The 22,188-nt window shown below is 38.6% G+C and overlaps 1 protein-coding gene across 4 annotated transcripts in view; it reads left to right on the forward strand.

The window, feature by feature from the left end:
* LRRC7 (leucine rich repeat containing 7) overlaps positions 1 to 22,188 on the forward strand; it is a 582,114-nt gene that overhangs the window by 444,758 nt on the left and 115,168 nt on the right. For all 4 annotated transcript variants that reach the window (XM_072649824.1, XM_072649823.1, XM_072649821.1 and 1 more), the window contains exons 12-14: positions 4,225 to 4,354; positions 6,216 to 6,331; positions 14,009 to 14,078. In XM_072649824.1, coding sequence (XP_072505925.1) covers positions 4,225 to 4,354; positions 6,216 to 6,331; positions 14,009 to 14,078 — 316 coding nt within the window. The remainder of the gene's footprint in view (positions 1 to 4,224; positions 4,355 to 6,215; positions 6,332 to 14,008; positions 14,079 to 22,188) is intronic.

Here is a 22,188-nt window from a genome sequence, read left to right on the forward strand (position 1 = left end):
ATCTGTGTCAATGACAAAATTTTATGGAAAAAGTTAGAATACATTGTTAATATCACTAGTATTCGTATTCTCTTATAGACAGTCTTCACGGACATATGAAGTATAGTTTTGTCCATCCTACAAATTGCATTTATAATATGAGATCCTTATTTTCACGAAGTGAGAACAAAAATAACTTTGAAAAGTACATAGATCTCAAAATCTTGCTTCATCCAGTGTCTTCAATATCCCTCCCAGCTTTGTGCTACTTGTACATTTAATGTGTCTTCTGTTCCTTCATCCAAATTACCGCTAAAAGATTGTTAAATAACATATGGCAAAGCTCACAGCTCTGGTGCCCCTTCCTGGAGACCCTCTTTCAAGGTGCCATCAACTGTTACCTTCTGCTTTGGTCCAACCTTTAACCCAGTTCCAAATCCATCTGACTGTACTGTTCTCTAGCCCAGCGGTGTCCAGCACGCTGTTTTCACATTCGGAGGCACAATACTCCCCCAGGATTCCACAAGATTAAAACTGGGAAATATTTAACAAAATAAATAAAAATTCAATAGAACATAAATAATGTTAATATGTGGCTTTCTAGGTCAATATGCAGCATTCACGGATCCTTATGGTATAACTTAGTGGTCTCTGTTTATATTTGAGTTTGACACTGTCGATCCAGGGCACATCTCTATAGCTTTTCCCACAAAGAATGGTTCCTCACACATTTTCAAATACTTTGCTAAAATATAGGTAAATTACAGCTATTGTATTCCTACAGCCTACCATCCTTTTAACTAACTTCCAAAAGGGAAGTGAGATTAGTCTGGTGTGACATATGTTACTGTATTTAATAATAATAATAATAATACGTAGTATTTAAAACACCTTTAGTATGTCTCAGAATTTTGCCTGGAACTGAAGTTAAATCCCTCAAGCTACAGCAGACTCCATTCTCTTCTGACATTTGAAAAGTGACACATTTGCCCTTCTCCAATCCTGCCGGACCTTTTTCCAACATCCAGATTACTTCAAACATCATTGAAGTGACTCAGGATCACATATTCCTGTGGTTTTTTTAATAGGTATATTACCATGTACTTTGTACCTGATTGTATACATATCTGAGGCAATGTTTTATGGCAGGCACCTTTCTTGCATTTTATATCTTAGGAATTTCTGGGATTGTCTACTACTAATTTTCCTCTTGCCTCATCATTCTCATCCACCATATTCTTAACCAGATGTCCTCTTCCTGCATCTCCCTTTCCCTTATATAACCTTTGCCACAATCTACTACCTTTGCCCCATATGCTTTTGCTTATCCAAAACTTTGTATTCCTTAGGAATATTTTCTGGAGTCCTTCTGGCAGCCTCATTTATGGCCACATGTCTCATCAAAAGAGGGTAGTAGTCCTCTGTTCAACACCATCATGCCCCGGATACAAACCCTTAGAAGACAATGTGCCTCTTTGTGGTTGTTTTCAGGTTAATCAACAGCCAAGTCTATGCTCCTCAAAAGACAATCACCAGCAACCTAGTACTCATCTACCTCCCTCTCACCCTTACTGCTTGGTGTCTCCCAATGCCACATCACAGCACTTTGGAAAAACATCAACTGCTTCATCTCCAGAAAGTCTAACTCCCTCCTTTTCAGAAAGAGCCTCAGATCTGTTTCTTGTCTCAAAGTTGTTAGTGGTCTTGCTTCCTTTTCACTAATATATCACATCCTTCCACCCTCCAGACTTGCAGAATTCAACAATGCCCTTTGCCTCTCCATCCATCTTCCTCATTTTTCCATTAGAGTTCTTCTGATTGGGTTTTGGTTTCTTTTCAAGGAATGTTTCTGCCTCCCTGATGACCACTGTGAGTCTTTACTTTCTCATCTAGAAGAAGCAGAAGCCTGCACTTTAAAAACAGATAATGGTCCTTCTGCCATAGAGGAAATTTCATAATGTCCAATAAGTGCAAGATGCTTAAAAATGGCCATGCTCCCTACATTCAAGAGAAGTGAAGTCCTCAGTCTTTGAGGCTTGCTAGGAAATCCAGATTCAAAGAGAACTCCCAGCTCAATTTAAAAAACACACACATTGATTAAAGGGTAGCTGAGGACAAAAATACAGTCTCTCCCTTCATAGCTCTGACAGTCTGCTGAGACATACCGCATGCACCCCAGTAAGCAAGAACAATATAATCTGGGAGAGAGAGAGCATGCTAGAGGGTTTCTCAGAGGAGGCAGGGGACCTGACCTGAGTCTTCAAAGAAGATAAAGAGCCTGAAGCAAAGAGAGCATGTGGTCCAGATCCAGTGATGACCTTGACCTTGTGTAAATCCAGAGGTAGGCAATGGAATGTCAAATTCAATGAACTTCTAAGAGTTCAGAATGTCTGGCCCATAGCATATGGGAAGGTGGTTAATGTGATTAACAAGGTTGCAAAGGTGGTTTGAAGTCAGGTTTGGGGGTGGATTTAAACTTCAGACTCAGCAGTTTGCATTTGACCCAAGAGGAAATAGGGAGCTAGGGAAAACTTGGAGGAGAGGAGTGATGAGATCAGAACAATACCTCAAATAGGTAACTATGAGAGCCACGTGTAAGTTGGCTTAGCATCAGAGACACTGGAGGTAGGGGAGTCACTCACAAGGGATTCCAAATGGGAGTTAAGAGAGCCCTGAAGCTGGGTACTTAACTGTGCACATGGAGAGAAAAAGGGAGAAATTAAAGAGAAGCCAGGATGTAGAATTATCATGTGAGGGAGGATCTATGAGAACTAGGGGTTCCAAACCTAAGGGCCCAGCCTGAAGCAAGGTGCCCTCACTAGTAATAAGGGAAGTCAAGATGGGGCACGTTTCACATGGGACATAATGAGTCCTTTATTTTTTTTCTTTTTTATTTATTTTTAATTTGCTGCATTCAGTTCCACAAGCTTCTGAGTTTTACATTTTCTCCCCCTCTCTCCCGTCTCCCCTCCCCAAGATGGTGTGCAATCTGATATGGGCTCTACATATACATGCATATTAAACATATTTTCACATTAGTCATGTTGTATAGAAGATTATACCAATGGAATGAACCATGAGAAAGAAGAGACAAAACAAAACAAAAAAGAAACATAGTGAGTAGTATGCTTCCATCTGCATTCAGACTTTGTAATCCTTCCTCTGGATGTGGATAGCACTTTCCATCATGAGCCTTTTGGAGTTGTCTTAGAAGCTTGCATTGCTGAGAAGAGCCAAGTCTGTCAAAGTTAGTCATCAAAAAATGTGGCTGTAACTGTGTACAATGTTCTCTGGTTCTCCTCCCCTCCCTCAGCATCAGTTCATGTAAGTCTTTCCAGGTTTTTCTGAAATCTTCCTGTTCATCATTTCTTATAGCACAGTAGTATTCCGTTACATTCATAAACTACAACTGTTCAGTCATTCCCCAATTGATGGGCATCCCCTCAATTTCCAATTCTTTGCCACCACAAAAACAGCTGCTGTAAATATTTTTGTACGTGTGAGTCCTTTTCCCATTTGTATGATCTCTTTGGGATACAGCCCTAGAAGCCGTATTGCTGGGTCAAACGAGTTCTTTATAGAGACTTGAATTGAAGATGCTTATGAACCATCCAGGTGAAGAGGTGCAGCTGACCTTGGGCCATGATGAGCTGGGGTTCTGCTGAGCCCTTTGGGCTGGCCGCTGAGTGACTGTCAAGCTGAGCAAGCCAGCAGTGCAGCCCTGAGCAAATGTGATTCCGCCACAGAGGCATCAAATACCTACCCACAACAGATTCAAAGGTAGCTCCTCTCCAGTTTGAATGTGTTGGTGTATTAATAAAAAAAATTAAACCCATAACTCTATGGTTTTCTAAGTCAATATGCATCCTGCAGAGTTGCGTATGTGCAGTCTAGTGGCCTCCTTCTCTGAGTCTGACTCCACTGTTCTGCGGAACAACTTCAACATGCCCACGTTTGAGAAATTCATTTTGGTCGCTTGTAAGACATAACTGGCATCTGTACAAAAGCCAAATGATGACTCAGGACAAACAAGAGGTTAACGAAAAGGAGAACTCATACTTTTGTTTATAAACTAAAATGACCTAATTAAATAAATTGGTCTAACTGGTCATTAGATAACTTTTTTATGAGACCACTAGGTGATAAGTTCCAGTTTGTTTTGAGGATGGGGGAGTGTGATTTTATACAATCTTATTTTTATAGTCTAAAATTTTGAAATGCCTTAAACTGTGTTTGAAATTTCAGTTTATCTTTGTTAGAAGAATTTGACTGCAGCTGTAATGAATTGGAGAGCTTACCTTCCACTATTGGCTACCTGCATAGTCTTCGAACATTAGCTGTTGATGAGAATTTTCTCCCAGAACTACCTAGAGAAGTAAGAAATTAACTTCTATACATTAAATATTAATATGTTTTTTGATTATATATGAACATATCCAGTGTAGATTCATGAAATATGTAATATAAGAAATCAGTTAAAATGTATGTAATTCTATTTATTTCAGGATAAAAGTGACATACAAAAATGTGTATAATTATAATACGTTTTGGATTTTATAAAAATTAAAATTTCATGGGTACTGTGTCTATTTGAGGTGAAAATTTCTTATTTTGTATGTTTCCTATTTTTAAAGCCATGACGTTTAAATTTGGTGCAATATTAATATTTCAGATTCTCCTAAAAGGTTTACTAATATACATATGTATATGTGTGTATGTATATATGTGTATATACATATGTATGTATATGTATATATGAAACCTATTTTCCATTTAAGCACTTTTTTGAAGAAAATATATGATACATATTCTAATGAAAAATTGAGTTTCAGTGCACACTTAAATTCAACCTCTTTCTTTCAGCACTTTATTAATAAAGAACAATAATTTAAACTTTTTTTTATTTCCAGAGCATGGAGTATTAGATTAGAATGGTCCATCTGATTTCTCTAGGAAAAGGTATCCGTATACTCTTTTTGTAGTGAAATGAGCTTATATCACTGCTCATTTTGGCAGCTAATGGCAATGTTAAATAAGAAAACCTCATTTTAAATAAATATTTTATTCAAGTTGAAATCTTGCACTATATTTAAATCAAAAGACTGAGTCCAGTTCTGGACTCCACCATGCGCTAGCTGTGTGACTTTGGGTAAATTTCCCCTGTAAAATGGTGATCCTTAATTCGACTTGTTACAGGGAAAGTATTCTGCAAAAACTTAAAACACCATGCATGATGAAGCTGTTGATGATGATGATGGTGTAGGGATAATTATGGTGATGATGAAGGTAACAGTGACGATGATGATGTAGAAGACAATGGTGATGGCGATGCTGCTGCCGCTGATACTGACAACGATGGAATAATTGTGATGGCAATGACGATAATGATGAATCTAATGTATGAATAGTCAGGAAAGTGTTTTTATGCAGGAGGGACATTAGATGTGTTTGAGAAATTTCCTGAAACATTTTATACAAGCTTTGGTCTTTGGTTTTTCACTTTAATTTTTGTCTTCTGCTTTTTATTTGTATCTCTGGAGCTTAGCCCAGGGCTTTGTACATAGTAAGCATTTAACAAATGTTTGATGATTGATTAGCTTAAAAAGAGTCCATCATTATGCACCATGAGAAATTAATAGGGATTAAAATAATCTGTGATTATATCAAGACAGGAAACCCCATGTGTAGGACTGCCCTCCAACAAGACACATCCAAATCATTTGTTCCTTGATAGATCAGGCAGCTGGGTGGCTCAGTGGACAGAATGCTGGGCTTGGAGTAAGGAAAATTTGAGTTCAAATGTAGACCCAGACACTTACCAGTGATGTAACCTCAAGGCACACAGCTTAATCTCTGTTTGCCTTAATCCACTGGAAAAGAAAATGGCAAACCCCTCCAGTGTCTTTGCCAAGAAAAGCCCGTGAATAGTTTGTGATATGATTTGTGGGGTCATGAAGAGGTTGATTTGACTGAACAACACAGCAACAAAGATCAGTTTTAGGAAGCTGCTTGAAACACACAGAAGTTAAAAGACTTGCCCAGGATCCAGCTGCTAATAAGTCTCAGAGATGGTCTAGGAATCCAGGTCTTCCCAACTCCATGCCCAGTGCCCTTACCACTAGGCGTACTGCCTCCATTCAGATGAAAATCATAATTACTCTTGCAAGTCAAAATGATTCATATGAAAATTGTGGCAAGATGGAACTTTTTCACTTCTTTTCTCTTTTTGTCCACAGATTGGGAGCTGTAAAAATGTTACAGTAATGTCACTGCGCTCCAATAAGCTGGAATTTCTTCCTGAAGAGATTGGACAGATGCAGAAATTAAGGGTCTTAAATTTGAGTGATAACAGGTATTTCTGCAATATTGTACATCCTATATAAATCTACCTTTTCTGAAGAAAATTAATGTTTTATTTTTCAGTAGGTTTGGATCAGTCATTTCCTTTTTCATGCTGTGAATGCAGACAGTAACAAACCATTTCAACACAAGTTCTAGTTAGTAAATAAAATTTCAGAGAGGGGCAGACAAATTACATCAGCATAACTTTATCAAAATTCAGTTCGAATATAGAAATATCTGTGTGTAAATGACTCTGGTCAGAAGCACCTTACAATTTAGGAAGAGTGAAAATTCTCTTTGTTTCACTATATTAATAAAGTCCACATGGTTTAACAATAAATGAGAAGTGCGTGTGCACCCATAACTGTCTCTAAGAAGTTACCTGGCAGTGTAAATGTTGGGATTCCCATTAGAGTAGTAATGACATCATTAAGATGTCTAATCGCCAGTCCATGGTGCTCAGAAATTATTCAGTGCAGGTGATAAGAAAAATAGAAAAGCCAAGAAAAATCTCCACAAAATTCAAAGGTGAAGCTTTGTCATCTTAATTATGTTACCAATTTTTGTTCTTTTGAGTCTAATAATGAACCAAACCTTCCTAGAAAATATTTCCATTAGCCAATTAGTATATATAATATGCAAGGAAAGTCTTCAGAAATATGAGACCTTGATCAGAAAATGCCAACTATGTTCTTTTTTTAAAAGTTTTAATTAGAAGTGATTCTTTTAAAACGAAAACAATTTGTAAAAGATGGAAGCATATAATAAGACATATTATAAACCATTTATTATTAACATTGACTTTTGCAATGTAGAAGATAGCCAGGAAGATAAAATTAATATGCAGTTATTAAGTGCTTACTTTGGGCCAGGCACAGTAATAAGCCCTGGAAATACAAATACAAGCAAAAAGAAAGATACCTCTGATCTCAAGGAACATTCTAATGAGAAAAGTCAACACAAAGGAAACTTAAGGAGGGGAAGGAAGGTGATCCCTGTTTGGGATCTTGATGGAGGAAGAAGAAAGAGAAAAGACTAGAACCCAGAGAGAAATGAAGGAGGGAACAATGTTCCTATGCCTGGCCTGCTGTCTTCCTTAAAGTGGAGATTCTGGGAAGAATTGGCCAACCAAAAGAACAGAAGGGCAGAAGTGCCAGACTCAAAGTCAGGGGACATATATTCTAAATTCTGGCCTGACAATGAACACCTGTGTGACCTTGGTTAATTCACATCATCTATCTGGGCGTCAGTTTTCTCTCTGTAAAATGAGGGACTTGAACTAGATGATCTCAAGGGAATCATTTCTTTGATGGATTAAATTTGAATTATTTAATGTTATAAGCTAATATGAATGTGTCCTGTATAAGGGGCAAGATTCATTTTATTTAACAAAACTTAGATTGAATCATATAGAAGCTTTACACAAAATCTTTGTGTAATTTTAAAACTTTTAATTTCAACAGTTTAAAATTATGAGAAAATAGTCTATGATAAGTACCAGAAAGTAATGTTATGGATTTTAAATTGGATATGGAATTCAATTCTACTAACCATGAGCAACAGTATTCATGAACTTACTCATTCATTCATTCAGAAAATTTCCATTGACCAGTTACTTAGTGTTAAGCTCAACAAAGGCAGCATGGTAGCTATAAAATAAATAAGATGTAATACTTGACCTTAAAGAGTTTATCACTTAGGAGGCAAGATAAGATCTACACAAATAGCTGTCATGCATGGTAGAAGATGATGTGTCCAGATAAAATTAAAACTCCAGAACAGCTCCAGCATGTCACCCCTCTACTCAGTAAACTCCAGTGTTTCCCTGTCACCTCCAGGACCAAATATAAAATTCTCTATTTGGCATTCAAAGTCCTTCACAACCTAGCCCCTGCCAGCCCTGACCTTTCCAGGCTTCTTACATTTTCCTCCCCACCTCTTATTCTCTGATCCAGTGATGCTCACCCCCTTGCCTTTCCTCCACATCCCAGCACCAGGCATTTTCTCTGATTTTCCCTCACACATGGAAGGTTCTCCCTCCTCATCTTTGCCTCTCAGCTTCCCAGGCTTCCTTCAAGTCCCATTTAAAGTCCAACCTTCTACAAGAAGCCTTTCCTGAGCTCTCTTAATTCCAACACCTTCCCTTTTTCAATTATTTCCTATTTAGTCTATGTATCACTAATTTACATACGTTTGCACATTGTGTCCCCCCATTTCATTGTGAACTCCTCAAGGACAAATTAAAATTGGCAGAAGAGAAGTGGTAGATGTTTAGAGAACAAGGAGTCTCTTTTACCTGGTCCCTGGGCTACATGAAAAGAAGTCATTTAAAATAAAACTTCAAAATTAGGCTAAGGACATATTGTAGAGAACCTTGAAGACTAGGCTAATCCTTTTTGTTCAAGAGGAAGGGAGGATTCATTGAAGATATTTGAACAGAGGAATTATATCATTGGAGTCACACATCAGGAAGATTAATTTGGCAGGAGATAGAGGTAGGTTGGAGGTGGGAGAAACTGAAGGAGGAAACCAGTTTAGAAACCATGGCAGGCACAGTCTAGTTATAATAAGAATGTGAGTGAGGGTGGTGAGTGAAAGGACAGATGGAAGAATGATTTCAGAGAGAAGATTGATAAGAGTTGACAACTGATTAGAAATGAAGAATGAAGAAAATGGAGAAGTTAGATATTCTGAAATTTGGAGCCTGAGCGATTGGAACAATGATCCTGCCACTAACATAAATAGGAAAGTAAGGAGGAAGAAAGCATTTTGGAGGAAAGATGGAGGGCCTGGGAGACGTTGGACTTGAGGTTCTATCCAGGTGCTAAAAGCAGATGGTTGGTCATGTGTGTCTGAAAGAAGAAGGCTGGGGAAACGTGCTGTATTTGGGGCAAGGGACTTGGGCTTGAATCCTAGCTTTGTCACCTGTGACCAGCAGGACCTTAGACAGATCAATTACTCTGGGTCTTGGTTTCCCCATCTGCAAAATGAGGAGGTTGGACTGAATGACCTGTAAGGTTTCTTCTGTCTCCAAAGCTGTGGTCCTACGATAGAGGTGATAGTGGGAACATGCCTGGAATACACTAGGGAAAGAGAAGAGAGTAGTTTCTTGGAGAAAGTTTATATGAAGTGGATAGATGGAATAAGAGAAAGAGACCAAGAAGTCAGAGGTAGGAGGATAAAATGTTTACATTGTCACAGAGACTGGGGACAAAGAGACAAAAACTCCAATACAACTATCTTCTCTCTCCTCTTATATTTTAAGCTACATGAATCATCTCTTTCACCTAGATAGTAGGTGCAGAATAAATCAGACTCACAATGTTTCAGAGTTGGAAGGAACTTCAGAACTGTTGTGACCCAATCCATAACCCAAAAGGAATCCTATCTACAACATTCCCAATAAATCATCAATAGAGCCTTTTCTTGAAATCCTAGAGTGTAGGGAACCCTTTGCCTCTCAGGTAGCCTACTTCAGCTGTTTGTGGCCCTACTTGTTGTATCAACAAGGACCCTGACATACACAGGAAGGATCTGCTTTTCTAAAAGGAAAGCAACTTTTGAGGGGTCAATCATCTATTTTAATCAAGCACATATATCGTTCACTTAGTTCAGGGGGAAGAGTCAGCACCCTGAACTTCAGAGAAAATACAAACAGAAAGTACAAGCAGGAATTGCAAATAGAAAGGCGAACAGATAGGGCTTCCAACTGTCTGACCATAGACAGTACGTACATCGTTCTCAGAGAGAGAAACACCAACAGCTGGGTCTTCAAAGCTGCAGGGATTCTTAGCAGCTCCACAGAGTCTCATCTGGCACACTAACCTTCTTCCAAAAAATAAGTCCCAAAGTAAAACCTCACCTCAGAGTACATGTACACTTTTCAGAGCTGGAGGGCATGACTCTCATGACTCAGGGTCTCACTAGAAATTAACAAAAGGTATCTGAGGCTTATTAATGGGCAGAGAAGATCTTTAACTCTTCCCTCCATCCACCATTAACCTTACAGAAGTTGTAGGTTTTTCCCATGACATAACACCAAAATTTGTATTTATTGCCCCTCATACTGACCTCTAGGACTAACTGAACATCTGTTCCCTTTTCCACATAACAGCTGTTCAAATACTTGAACAAGACAGCTATCATATCTTCCCTGGGTCTTCTCTTCTAATAGCATAACAGATTTTAAAATGGAGGGGACTCTGGAGGTTAATTGGCCCACCATGTTTCAGACTTAACATTCCCAATTCCTTCAGTTAATCTAAATGGGATGTGGACTCAAGGCCCTTCATCAACATTATCGTCATCATCATCATCCTGCTTGGCCTTCTCTGAACAAGCCAATCAGCATCCTTAAACTACAGCACCCAGAACTGAACAAAACACTCTAGATGTGGTCTGACTAGGAAGACTGTGGAAGCGATTATCAATCACTTCCTTATTCCTGGAAGTTGCCTCTCTTAATGTAACCCCAAAATGCATTATCTTTTTTTTCTTTATGCTGCCTGGTAAATAGTGCTGAGTTTGCACTCCACAATTGTGTCTAGATCAGCAATACCCCTACTGTGCAGTGTCTCAGTCAGACTACTTCTGGAATGGTGGATTGAGTTCTAAGTGCCGCACTTTAGGAAGGACATGTTAAAGCTTGAGAGCATCCAGAGGGAAACAATGTGGATAGTGAAAAGCCTGGAGAGTATGCCATATGAAGAACAGTGCGACTGGGGATATGGAGCCTGAAGAAGTACAAGCGGAGTAGCTAGATCTCTGAAGGGTTGTCATGTAGGAGCATTACATTTGCTTACTTGGCTACAAGGGTCTAGAACAGCAATGGAGAGTAGATGAGATAGAAATACAACAAATCCCCATGTGGGACTCAATGGTTAGATAATATGAATTTGTAACTGACCCAATGAACATCGTTCTGGAAATAGTAATGCAGGGGGTGGGGGGAATGGACAATGAGGATCACCTTGGGTTGGGGATTGACATATCGGTTTGGCATCAGGTCAAAGAGACCTGCTAGACTGTGCTTGGTCATGGGTAAAATGCCAAATTCAATGGGGAAAGACCTAAAAAGAGACCACAAATTCAATGAGTGACTCGATAAGAATGTAATGAAGCCACAACAGTTTTATTTTTTTCTGCCGCAGTCTCAGAACCTGCTGTCCTCAGCAACTCATTCATTCAGCAAATGCTTATTACGTGTTTTGCATAAATACCAGTAGACCTATAGCCCCAAATCATAAAAGACACTGAAGAAACACCAAGTAGAGTCCAGGAAAGCAGAGCCCAGATTGGGAATGATGATCCACACTTTTGGAAAGCCACCTTCCTAAAGTCAGAGAGGAAACTTACTCAGAACTTACAGTGGAGAGTTAGGTGGAAAGTATGACTCATTAGAGACTTCTGAACAGCTTGTTAATTTTATTTAAAGGTAACTACAAATTGCATGAATTCCTAAAAATAAGTCCCTGATGCTTCCCATGTGGGTATTTTCTCCCTCTTGACAAACATTAATTAACTCAAAAAAGTGAAATTGCAGAAGGTGCTAAGCTCGAATTACTTAGATTTAGTTGGATGCAATATGTAATCTCTCCCAGTCTCATTGGCATTCTTGCTCTCTTGAAGAGAAAAGAGCAGGAAATGAGCAGACACGTTTCTAGAAGACAAGAGAGTACCAAGGGAACTTAAATATATTTCATCATATAGATTAGTTCTAAATTTGAAAGATTAGTCTTCAGAAAAGGATTTATGACTTTAACTGAGTGCAGTGTGTGCAAGGACTTCCATCATGCTCTTAAGATAGGGGAAAGTGAATTGAAGATTGCTTAGAACCTACTCTTATTTCACTGTAGTAGTTACTATACTGTCAAAGACAAAACACAATCCTTTAAATGCAACTCAGCTTTTGCTTTTCTTTTAATTATATGATATAATATCAGCCTAAGGTTATGAAAAATGTTGTCCTCTTTGTTCACATCCAATTCTCCATGACCCCATTTGGGATTTTCTTGGCAGAGATACTAGTGTGGTTGGATGTTTCCTTCTCCAGATCATTTTACAGATGAGGAAACTGAGGCAAATAAGGTTGTGACTTACACCTAGGCTCATACAGCTAGGAAGTGACTGTGATCAGATTTGACCTCAAGATTTATCTTCCTGAGTTGGGTCCAGTACTCTCATCTACTTTACCACCTAGCTGCCCCCTATGAAAAATGGCGCTAGCTTCCCACCACTGCCAGAGAAAACTAGTAAATGAAGTTATACACCTGGGGTTAGGTTTCCATGGAAACTGAAAAATATGATCTTGAGGTAGTTTTCCCTTCTTATGAGAATTTATTATGGAATTATATATCCATAATTTCATTTTTAAAATTAACATTCAAACAACTGGACATATCTCTCAAGGATAGTTTGTTCACATTTAGGATAAAAAAAATCAATGAATTCAAAAGGAAGATACCTATATTATTAGCAAAAGAATCTAGCATTTAAAGCTTATTAATTAGCACAATGAAAAATAATAACATAGTAAGAAGAATAAAATGATATCTTTACCAAAAAAGCATCTTGCAGCACATTGAGACCTAAAGCCAAGAAGAGGTGAGTTCAGGTATGTCCTTGGACACTTACCGTCTTTGTGACTGAGCAAATCCCTTAACTCTTATTTGGTTCAGTTTTCTCATTTGTAAAATGATCTGAAATCCCTCTTTGCAGGAATCTTGTGAATATAAAATGAGATATTTGTAAAGTGCTTTGCAGACATAAAGTGCTATGTAAATTCTAATGATTATTATTACCAAATAAAACTTTTACAGCACATATGAAAACATTGGCATGTGGATGTTGTTCTCAGTGATACCTTCTGAATCATAAGATGCAACTCCATTCCCATTACTTAAGACACAAAAAAGTGATTCATACTTAATAGCAAAATAGAGATAAAAGCTAATGAGAAAACAAACCACAGTTTCTCAAACTCAAACTGTCCAGATTGCAATAACTAAGAATCTTCATTTTAACTCAATTACTTTTCAATAGTTTATAGTATTTGCTATCAAATTGTTGTTTAGTTATTTTCAGTCATATATAACTCTTTGTGACCCCCATTTGAGGTTTTCTTGGCAAAGATACTGGAGTGGTTTGCTACTTCCTTCTTCAGTTCATTTTACAGATGAGGAAACCGAGACAGAGTTAAGTGACTTGCCCAGAGTCACACAACTAATAAGTATTTGAAGCCAGATTTGAACTCAGGAAGATATCTTCCTGACTCCAGTCATAGTGCTCTACCCACTGCACCACCTAGCTACACATGTTCATATGCTGATACTTTTCACTGTACAATTCTAGTCATATCACTTCACTGCCTGAGCCATGTTTCTTCACCTTTAAAATAATGGGACTGGACTAGATCTCTAATAAGACCTATAACCCTCCATGCATACCCCTAGTGTTTGACAAGTTCACAAAGCTAGTTGATGACAGAGCCAAAATCAAGGCCCAGGTTTCCTGGCTCCCAGGCCAGTATCCTTTCTATCATATTGGGATGCATTGAATGTGTTCTGCTAGAATTTAAGCTTTTTGGTAGTAATCATAGAATATAGCTATTTACAATAAGCTCCCATAAAATAAAAGGTGATCATTTCCGTAATTCATCCCTAATGTTAAAATATTGTTTTATTTTCAGGTTGAAGAATTTACCATTCTCATTTACCAAACTGAAAGAGCTTGCTGCTTTGTGGCTTTCCGACAACCAAGTAAGGACTTTTAAGAATTATCTCCTTGTAATCAAAAGATTAACATGTCATCAAAGTATGAGTGAACTTTGATATCTTTGAGTATTAGTAAAACCGGATGTATGTTATAAATTATGTTTGAGAGGAAAGTGAAATCATGAATGGTGTTTAAAATGTGAATTCAGTGGATGAAGTTCTACTTGCTGAGCTCCACAGATCCCTGCTTAAGAACATCATCATGACATATCAAAAGACCCAGATTCATCAAGGGTGTGTCAGCACAGCCCAACCTCCAGAGATTTCACCATGCAGACAAAGTTCCGTATTATCCTAACTGATCCTGTCTGCTTCTCAAGGATCAGCTTAGTTTAGGGACAGAGAGGCTTGTCATCAGAAGCTTGGCCACTTGGGCCAGGGCCACCCATCAAACAAACAAACAAAAAACACGACAAACATCAATTTGTTCCAGAGGACATGCAGCTAGAAGTGACTCTTATCGATTCTGACGTTATCATTATAAACAAAACCAGAAAATGCAAGGAAATGTCAAGTAAGTAAAAGGAGGGCTCATTGATTCTCTTTGCAAAGGCAAAGAGAGGAAGTAGAAAATGTACCAAAAGGAAACAAAAGATATAATTTTATGGAATGTTTATATTGTGTTGTTGTATGGCACACACAAAAACATTTGCAAATAGACCACCATCAAAATAATCATAACTTCTCCATAACATCCACTGAAGAGGATGAGGTAGAGAAATTTCGTGAGATCTTTCAAATTCAGTGAATAGTGTTTGATATCTATGTATTGCATATTTAATTGTTAGTGACATAAACACAAAACTTTGCTTTGGAGAATATAATGAAAAAATGTGGTCAAAAATAGGGTTTAGGAGTAAGAAATGAGAGATCAAAAAACTTGTCAACTCTAAGAAAATTTATGCAAATCTAAAACGGAAACTTTCATCAAAGAATCAGGAGGAACTGGAAATAGTAAGTACCAAACAGCATCACACATTAAGTTGATATTTCAAAATACAAAAAATAACTATTTGCTCATGTGGGAGCCATTTATAAATCAACTATTGTGTGTACAGTTAGACCAACAACGCATTAGGGTGGGAATCGCACATCTTATTATTAGTGAAAAAACTGTTGAATAAAGTGTTACAACTGGCTGATGCATGTCTGCAAATCTTTGTGAGAATCATCTGCACATACATTAGCGACATCTTTGATGACATTCGCAAAGTGAATAGTCAGGCTTCTGTCACCAGTGATCTAACGTTAATCACATTTTTTTTTATAATCACACAGTTGACTAAAACACGGAGAATAAATCATTTCACTATACTTATGTTGTCACTATAAAAAAAGCATTTAATCAGTAGAGCCAGAGGTTGCTGTAAAGGTTTGCTTTAAACGTGAGATTTTCCATGTATGTCACAATCATACAACATTATGAAAACTGTAACCTCAGAGGTAACTTTATTCAGCATTTCTCAGATTATTAATAGGAAATTAGACATAAAATAGGAGATGTATTCTCACTGAGGTCACTTACCACTGTCATAGAGGATGACAGAGAGGATCAAATGGCATTTTGCCAATCTTCAGTGCTACCCAAATGCTGACTATTACTATTACTACTATGGCTAGCACAGAGTCCAAACTGAAGAGAGATCCTCTGTGGATGGTTAGGTCTTTGGGATGCCATTCTTTATGGATGACATTGTACTAATTGCATCAAGCCCTAAACCCTACAGAACTTCCTAGAGGAGATCCATATTCACTCAGAAGAGTGTGGCCTAACTACTCACCAGGAAAAACCATGTGGATGAAAAATGGCTGATATTCAGATGAGGACATTCAATTAGATGGATAACCTGTATGGCTGCTCCAACAACTCATATATCTTGGAGAGTCACTAAGGGTGAACAATGGTCTGCCCTCAGAATTTAACAACAGCCAAAGACAAATAGGATGGATTTGCCTTTACAAAATTATGTTGTGTTTTAAATGACCTCAAGCTTCTTCCAGAAACAACAGCTCATCTTTTTAACATCACTATTCATCCAGTGACACAATATGACTGCAAATCTTTCAAGAATTAACATTATCATTTTCCCAAAGGGCCAAAGAAAAAAGGCATGCAGTCATTAGCAGGCTGTAACATATTACCCTGGATAATTGTACCAAGAAAATGGTGTTAAGCAGGGGTGGGGAACCTGCTGCCTCCAGGCCACATGTGGCCCTCTAAGCCCTCAAGAGCAGTCCCTTGAATCCTTTTATTAAGGGAATTAAAAATATAATAATAAGGAAATTTAATAATAATAAAATCTTTTTATCAAGGAATTTGCTCTGTGAAGTTCAAATTCAGTCAAAGGACTGCACTTCAGGACCTAGAGGGCCACATGTGGCCTTGAGGCCACAGGTTTCCCAAAGGATGTGATGAGAAAGAAGAATGACTTGAAAATGAGATGGGTCAGTCAAGTAGCAAGAACCAGGGAGAATCAATGTACTGCCCATGTGCTTCCTTGGCATTAGCCCCATGAGGGCAGCCTGGGAGAGTAAGCTAGGAGTCAGGATCACCAGAAAACTGAATGATCGAACCTAATATGGGAGGCAAATATAGCTGCATAGATATTATCAAAACTTGATAGGATGAGACTTAGGGACTGTGACTCTGAATGAACGGACTTCATTCAGAAGAACCTTGATGGATAAAGAAAGGAAAAGGTCTATTTAAAATCATATGTTCAGAAGATGTGCTTGTATGACAAAACAGAAAACAGAGCTAGGCAGTGGAGAACATAGGGATGAAGGCTGATAGAAGTAGAGAAGCATGTGCTGGTGTTGTCAGGGTCTACTGCCAATCTCTTGGCAGGAAAAGGAAAGAACTGAGAAGCTGAGAAGTAGGTCTCACCCTGACCAAGTAGCATGCTATAGGGGCGGCAGCTGGATAGCAGAGTAACTGAGCCAGCTCACAGACTGCTGGGCCTGAAGTCAGGAAAACCTGAGTTCAAATGCAGCCTCAGACACTTTACTAATTGAACCATCCCAGGCAAGTCACTAAACATCTACCTGTCTCAGATTCCTCATCTATAAAATGAAAATAATAATGGCTCCTACTTTGCAGAATTGCTATGACGATTAAATTAGATATTTGTAAAGTACTTAGCAGAGTAAGTGCCTGGTTTCTAGTAGGTGCTAGGCAAATGTCAACTATGATGATTATTAGTGATGGAAGAGGAACTTCAGTTAAGACATCCTTTGGAGATCTCCCTCTGTGTATGTGTGTGTGTGTGTGTGTGTGTGTGTGTGTGTGTGCCAAAAAACAGAAATGCCAACAATTTCTTGATTTGTTTTAAAGATAATTTCATTCTTGACAATTTGAAGAATCTGAAAAGGAGAAATCCATTCTGAGTCTGATCCTCATTAACGAGGAGGGATGTTTATATTGGAGATGAAATCGAGATAATCTGTCATGCACCTTAGATTTTAGAAGAATAGATTCAAAAGAGTTAAGAAAAAGGATAGATAAGATATTTTGGATTTAAAGACAATGGAGGGTCAGCCCATTGGTGATGGGAAGTTAACTATAAAATCCTGAAAGAAATCATTCTGATGAGGAAGAAAAGAGAAAGTTGTTTAAATAGATTTCTATAAATGCACAGAGAACTCATTGAGTAACTCATAGGATACCCATTTTTCTCTGTGGGCCCTCCAGAAAAGATATTCTAGATTCTAGGTACAATTTGGCTTAGTGCCTACTTAAAACCATAACTAAAGAGCTCACAACAATGTGTACACTTTGACTAGCCATCCAGAAGCTATTATATCCAGTAATAAATGTACCTTTGATCCCTTACTCTCCCATCTTGCCTAGCAGACCCCTTCTCAATCATCCCCTGTCTAACCACTAATCTTTCTCTATTTAATGATTCCTTTTTCAAAGCCTTCAGGTGTGCCCAATCCTGCACTGTCCTTTAAAAAAAATTTTCCTAGACCTTATAATCACATCATACTGTCATCCTACATCTCTCCTTCCTTTATCAAACTTCTAGGGGAAAAAATAGTCTAGTCCTGTTGCCTCTACTTCCTCCCCCCTCATCATTCAACTAAATTGCTCTCTCCAAAGTTTCCAATGACCTCTTAATTGTAAGTCCGGTGGTCTTTTCTGAGTCTTTATCCTTCTTGCCCTATCTTCTGCGTTTGACATTGTTCACCCTCTCTTCCTACGTACTTTCTCCTTTTTGCTTTATGATCCATAGCACACCTCTTACCTGTGAGTGTTCCCCAAGGTACCTCTCTATACTCTGGACCTTCATGGCATCATTAATATCCTTGGGTTTAGTTATCGCCTCTATTCACCTGGCATTGCATCTATAAATCCAACCCTAATCGCTTCTCTGACTTTCAGTCCTTCATATTATCTTTAAAGACAGAGCTAGAAAGAGCCATAAATACCACAAGCCTACTTTCTCCTTTTTAGATGAAGAACTGAGTCCTAGAATGGTTTAATGATCTGCCCAAGGTTACATCTCCAAGTGCCAAGCCTCTATTTCCATTCCCCTCAATCTAATCTTGCCCCCCAGTGTCTCACTCAAAAAACACCCACCCCTTCCACTGTGCCTTCTGGAATGTCCATTTTGTAGGTAAGAAATTTGCTTTCATCCTACGTCTTTTCCTTTCTCCACTTCCGTCTTCTGACTTTCACAGAGAGCCTGTTCCCTCCCAATGACGGTCTCCTGGCTGCCCTTTCCAGCACTGGTTATACTTTAACTGATCCCACCCAACTCACTTGATGATGAGGTGGGTAGCTGGAGTATGTTCTGCTCCCCTCTTTACTTCCAGTCTCACTCATGTGATGTTTGTATGGATTATCTATACCTGACCTGTGGTAGAACCTTCTGAGATCATATTAATCCAGTCAGAAAGTCAGACTCACTGTACTTTGACTCCAACATAGTGATATCATGTTGGTCCCCTTTGAGAACAAGGGGCAACAACCAACCAACCAACCCCAGTCACAAAGCAACTTGTCTTTTAAGGTTTCATATCTATCACCCAATCAAAATTCTGGTATCTCTTGTCTACCTATGACTAGGACATTTCATTCCTCAAAAAGTTAAGTACCTGCCTCATAGTCTTTGTTCACCAACTCCTGCCCTCATAAAAGGGGACTTCAATATACATATTGCTATTCTCTCAAACACTCTACCCTCCCAGTTCCCCAACTTCCTCACTTCCCATGACCTCCTCCCCTACCCCACCTCAGGTACACACAGAGATAGTTCTCACTTGACCTTGCCATCAAGCACAAATATGTCACTTCTACATTCATGAAATCTGAAATTCCCTTCTCTGACCACAGTCTCTTCTCATTCTACTTCTCCCTCTGCTTGCAACTCCAAACTCAATTCTTTGTTTTCACTGTTACATCCAGTTCCTCAACTCAGTTCTTTTCTTGGCCATCACTTTTTACTGACCATCCTCCCTTCCGTTCTCCATCTTGACTCCTTGGCAAACCAGTTCAACTCTACCCAGTCCTGTCCTCTAGATTCCCTTGCCCCCTTAGCCTGTCATAGCCTTCACTCCTACGCAAATATTTCTGAGTAACGCTAAAGAAAATTGTAAACTGCATCCACCACAAATTTGTGTTACATAATCTCAACTGGGCCTTCACTGAGGAAAGTCAATTATTTTACTTATGCCTAATTGATTCACTGACCCACACAGCAATGAGATTTCTCTAGATCTGTCTTCCCCTCTTCAAACTTCCCATAATTACATCCTCTGAGCTGAGAAGCTTGCTTCATATTTCACTGAAACAGTTGAGGTCATTCACTGAGAGACCCCTTTTCCTCCTGTTTCTCATCTCATGTCATCAAGTGCCTGCTGCTGCTCTCTACTCCGTGACCCTTGTTTCACATGAAGAGTTAGCAATTCTCTTTTCCAAGGCCAACCTCTCTACATTCAAAGTGATCCTATCCAGTTCCATCTTCTTCCAGAGATTGTCCCTAGAGGGGACAATCCTCCAAATTTTCTCATCTTCAATCTCTCCTTGTCGGCTCACTGCTTTCCTACTGCCTACACACATATTCATAGAGTCCCCATCCTCAAAAAAAACCCTTCACTTGGCCCATCTATCCCCCCTAGGCTCATACCTCTCTTCATTCTTGTAACTAAAATTGAAAAGGCAATCTGCAATTAATGCATCCACTTTTTTCCATCTCTTCTAAAATCTCCACATTTTTACTACCAGCCTCTTCATTCAAATGAAACTACTCTCTCCAAAGGTATCAGTGATCTCTTAGTTGAAAAATCTAACAGCTTTTTTCAAGTCTCATCCTTCTTGATCACTGTGCAGCCTTTAACATTGTCAAAAACCTTCTTTTCAATCCTACAGTCTTCTCTCTAGGTTCCCATGAAATTACTTTGTTCTAGTATTCCTTTTATCTACTTTTCCTTCACAGTCTTCTTTGCTTGATCTTAATGCAGGTCACACCTGCTAATGATGGGTAGTCCCCGGGCCTCTGTCCTGGGCCCTCTTTTCTTCTCCCTCTATACTCCTTTGTTTGATGATCTCATCACCTGCCAAGGATTCAATAATCATCTCTATGCCATTGATCGTCAGATCTATTTATTCAGCCCTTACCTCTCTGCTGACCTCCAGTTTCCATTGGACATCTTGAACTGTCTTATACGCATCTTAAATCACCATGTCCAAAAGTGACCTCATTATTCCCGCCCCCCCGCCCCAGACTCTCCTGTTTTTCTAACTTTGCTGTTATTGTCAAGGGTCTCACCATCCTCCCAGTCACCAGGCTTTCGTTCGAGGAGTCATTCTTGGCTTAGCCTTCCTACTCCCTCTGCCCAATCTGTTGCCAAGTTTTCTTGCAATTTTACCTTTGTAAAATCTCTCCAATATTCCCCTTTCTCTCTTCTGACACTGCCACCATCACCTCATGTCTGAACTGTTACAATAGCTTTCTGGTTAGTCTTCCTGCCTCAAGATCTCCCCCATTCCCCATTTCATCTCTCATGGTTACATTGTACCCTCTTCTTGCCTTTATTCTTTCAGTCCTTCTTTCCCTTTATGTTAAAGTTCAAAAATCATCTGCACTCAGAGTTTCATGGTCATTCCAACTGCTAGTGCACTCCCTGAAATCTATCCCAACATTGAACTACCTGGTATCTGTTTCTTCCCTACACAAAAACACACAAAAATACACATACACACATGCATACTGTGTTCCCTGACAGAATGTCAGCTCCTTAAGAGTGGGGATTGTTTCATATTTTGTATTTGTCCCCAGCACCTAGGCCAGCACTTGGCACCTACTGGGTTCTTAATAAATGATTTTTGATTGATTAATTTAACAAAATACATTTAAATTAAAATATATTTAATTTAGTTATATATTTAATCAAGCAGCATAGCAAGCTAAGTGATGGAGATCTCCCCAAGCATGAGGGGTACATGTGTAATCTCAATTGATTAATTGCTACAGTGATTCAAAGTTAATGAAAGTTAATTTTAAGCTAGATTTTGCCTAGGAAATTTTCATGGAGAGTAGGTCTTGAAATGAGTATTACCCTTCCTCCGTCTCTCTTTTATGTTCTTCATCTCCTTCTGGGCTTTCCTTTATCTATTTTTATAACTTTACATTTGATTCAATACAACAAACATTTATTCATTTTTCTACTGTGTGAATTGTTTTAAATTCTAGGAGAGATGCAGTTTTCATAGGACAAAATCACTTCCTTCATGTAACTATGTATGCTTGTATGGAAATAGATACGATACATAGAGAGAGAGAGAGAGACAGACAGACAGACAGACAGACAAATAGATGTTTTTGTTTCTTCTTTATTAGCACACTGGACACTAGAAAAGAGATAATATATTAAAGAAGTGGTTTGGGCTTACCAATTCAAATAATGTCAAGTTAATAAGCATTTCTTCAGCACTTACTGGGTGCCAGATACTACGCTAAGTGCTGGGAACGCAAAAGGAGAAAAACCAGTCCCTGCTGTCAAGAAACTTACAATTTAATGGGAGAGACACCATGCAAACACTTATAACCAAAGCAGACACTGATAAGAGAAAATGGAGACAAGTATCAAA

Source organism: Notamacropus eugenii, chromosome 2 (genome assembly GCF_028372415.1).
Source record: "Notamacropus eugenii isolate mMacEug1 chromosome 2, mMacEug1.pri_v2, whole genome shotgun sequence".
NCBI classification, from domain to species: domain Eukaryota; kingdom Metazoa; phylum Chordata; class Mammalia; order Diprotodontia; family Macropodidae; genus Notamacropus; species Notamacropus eugenii.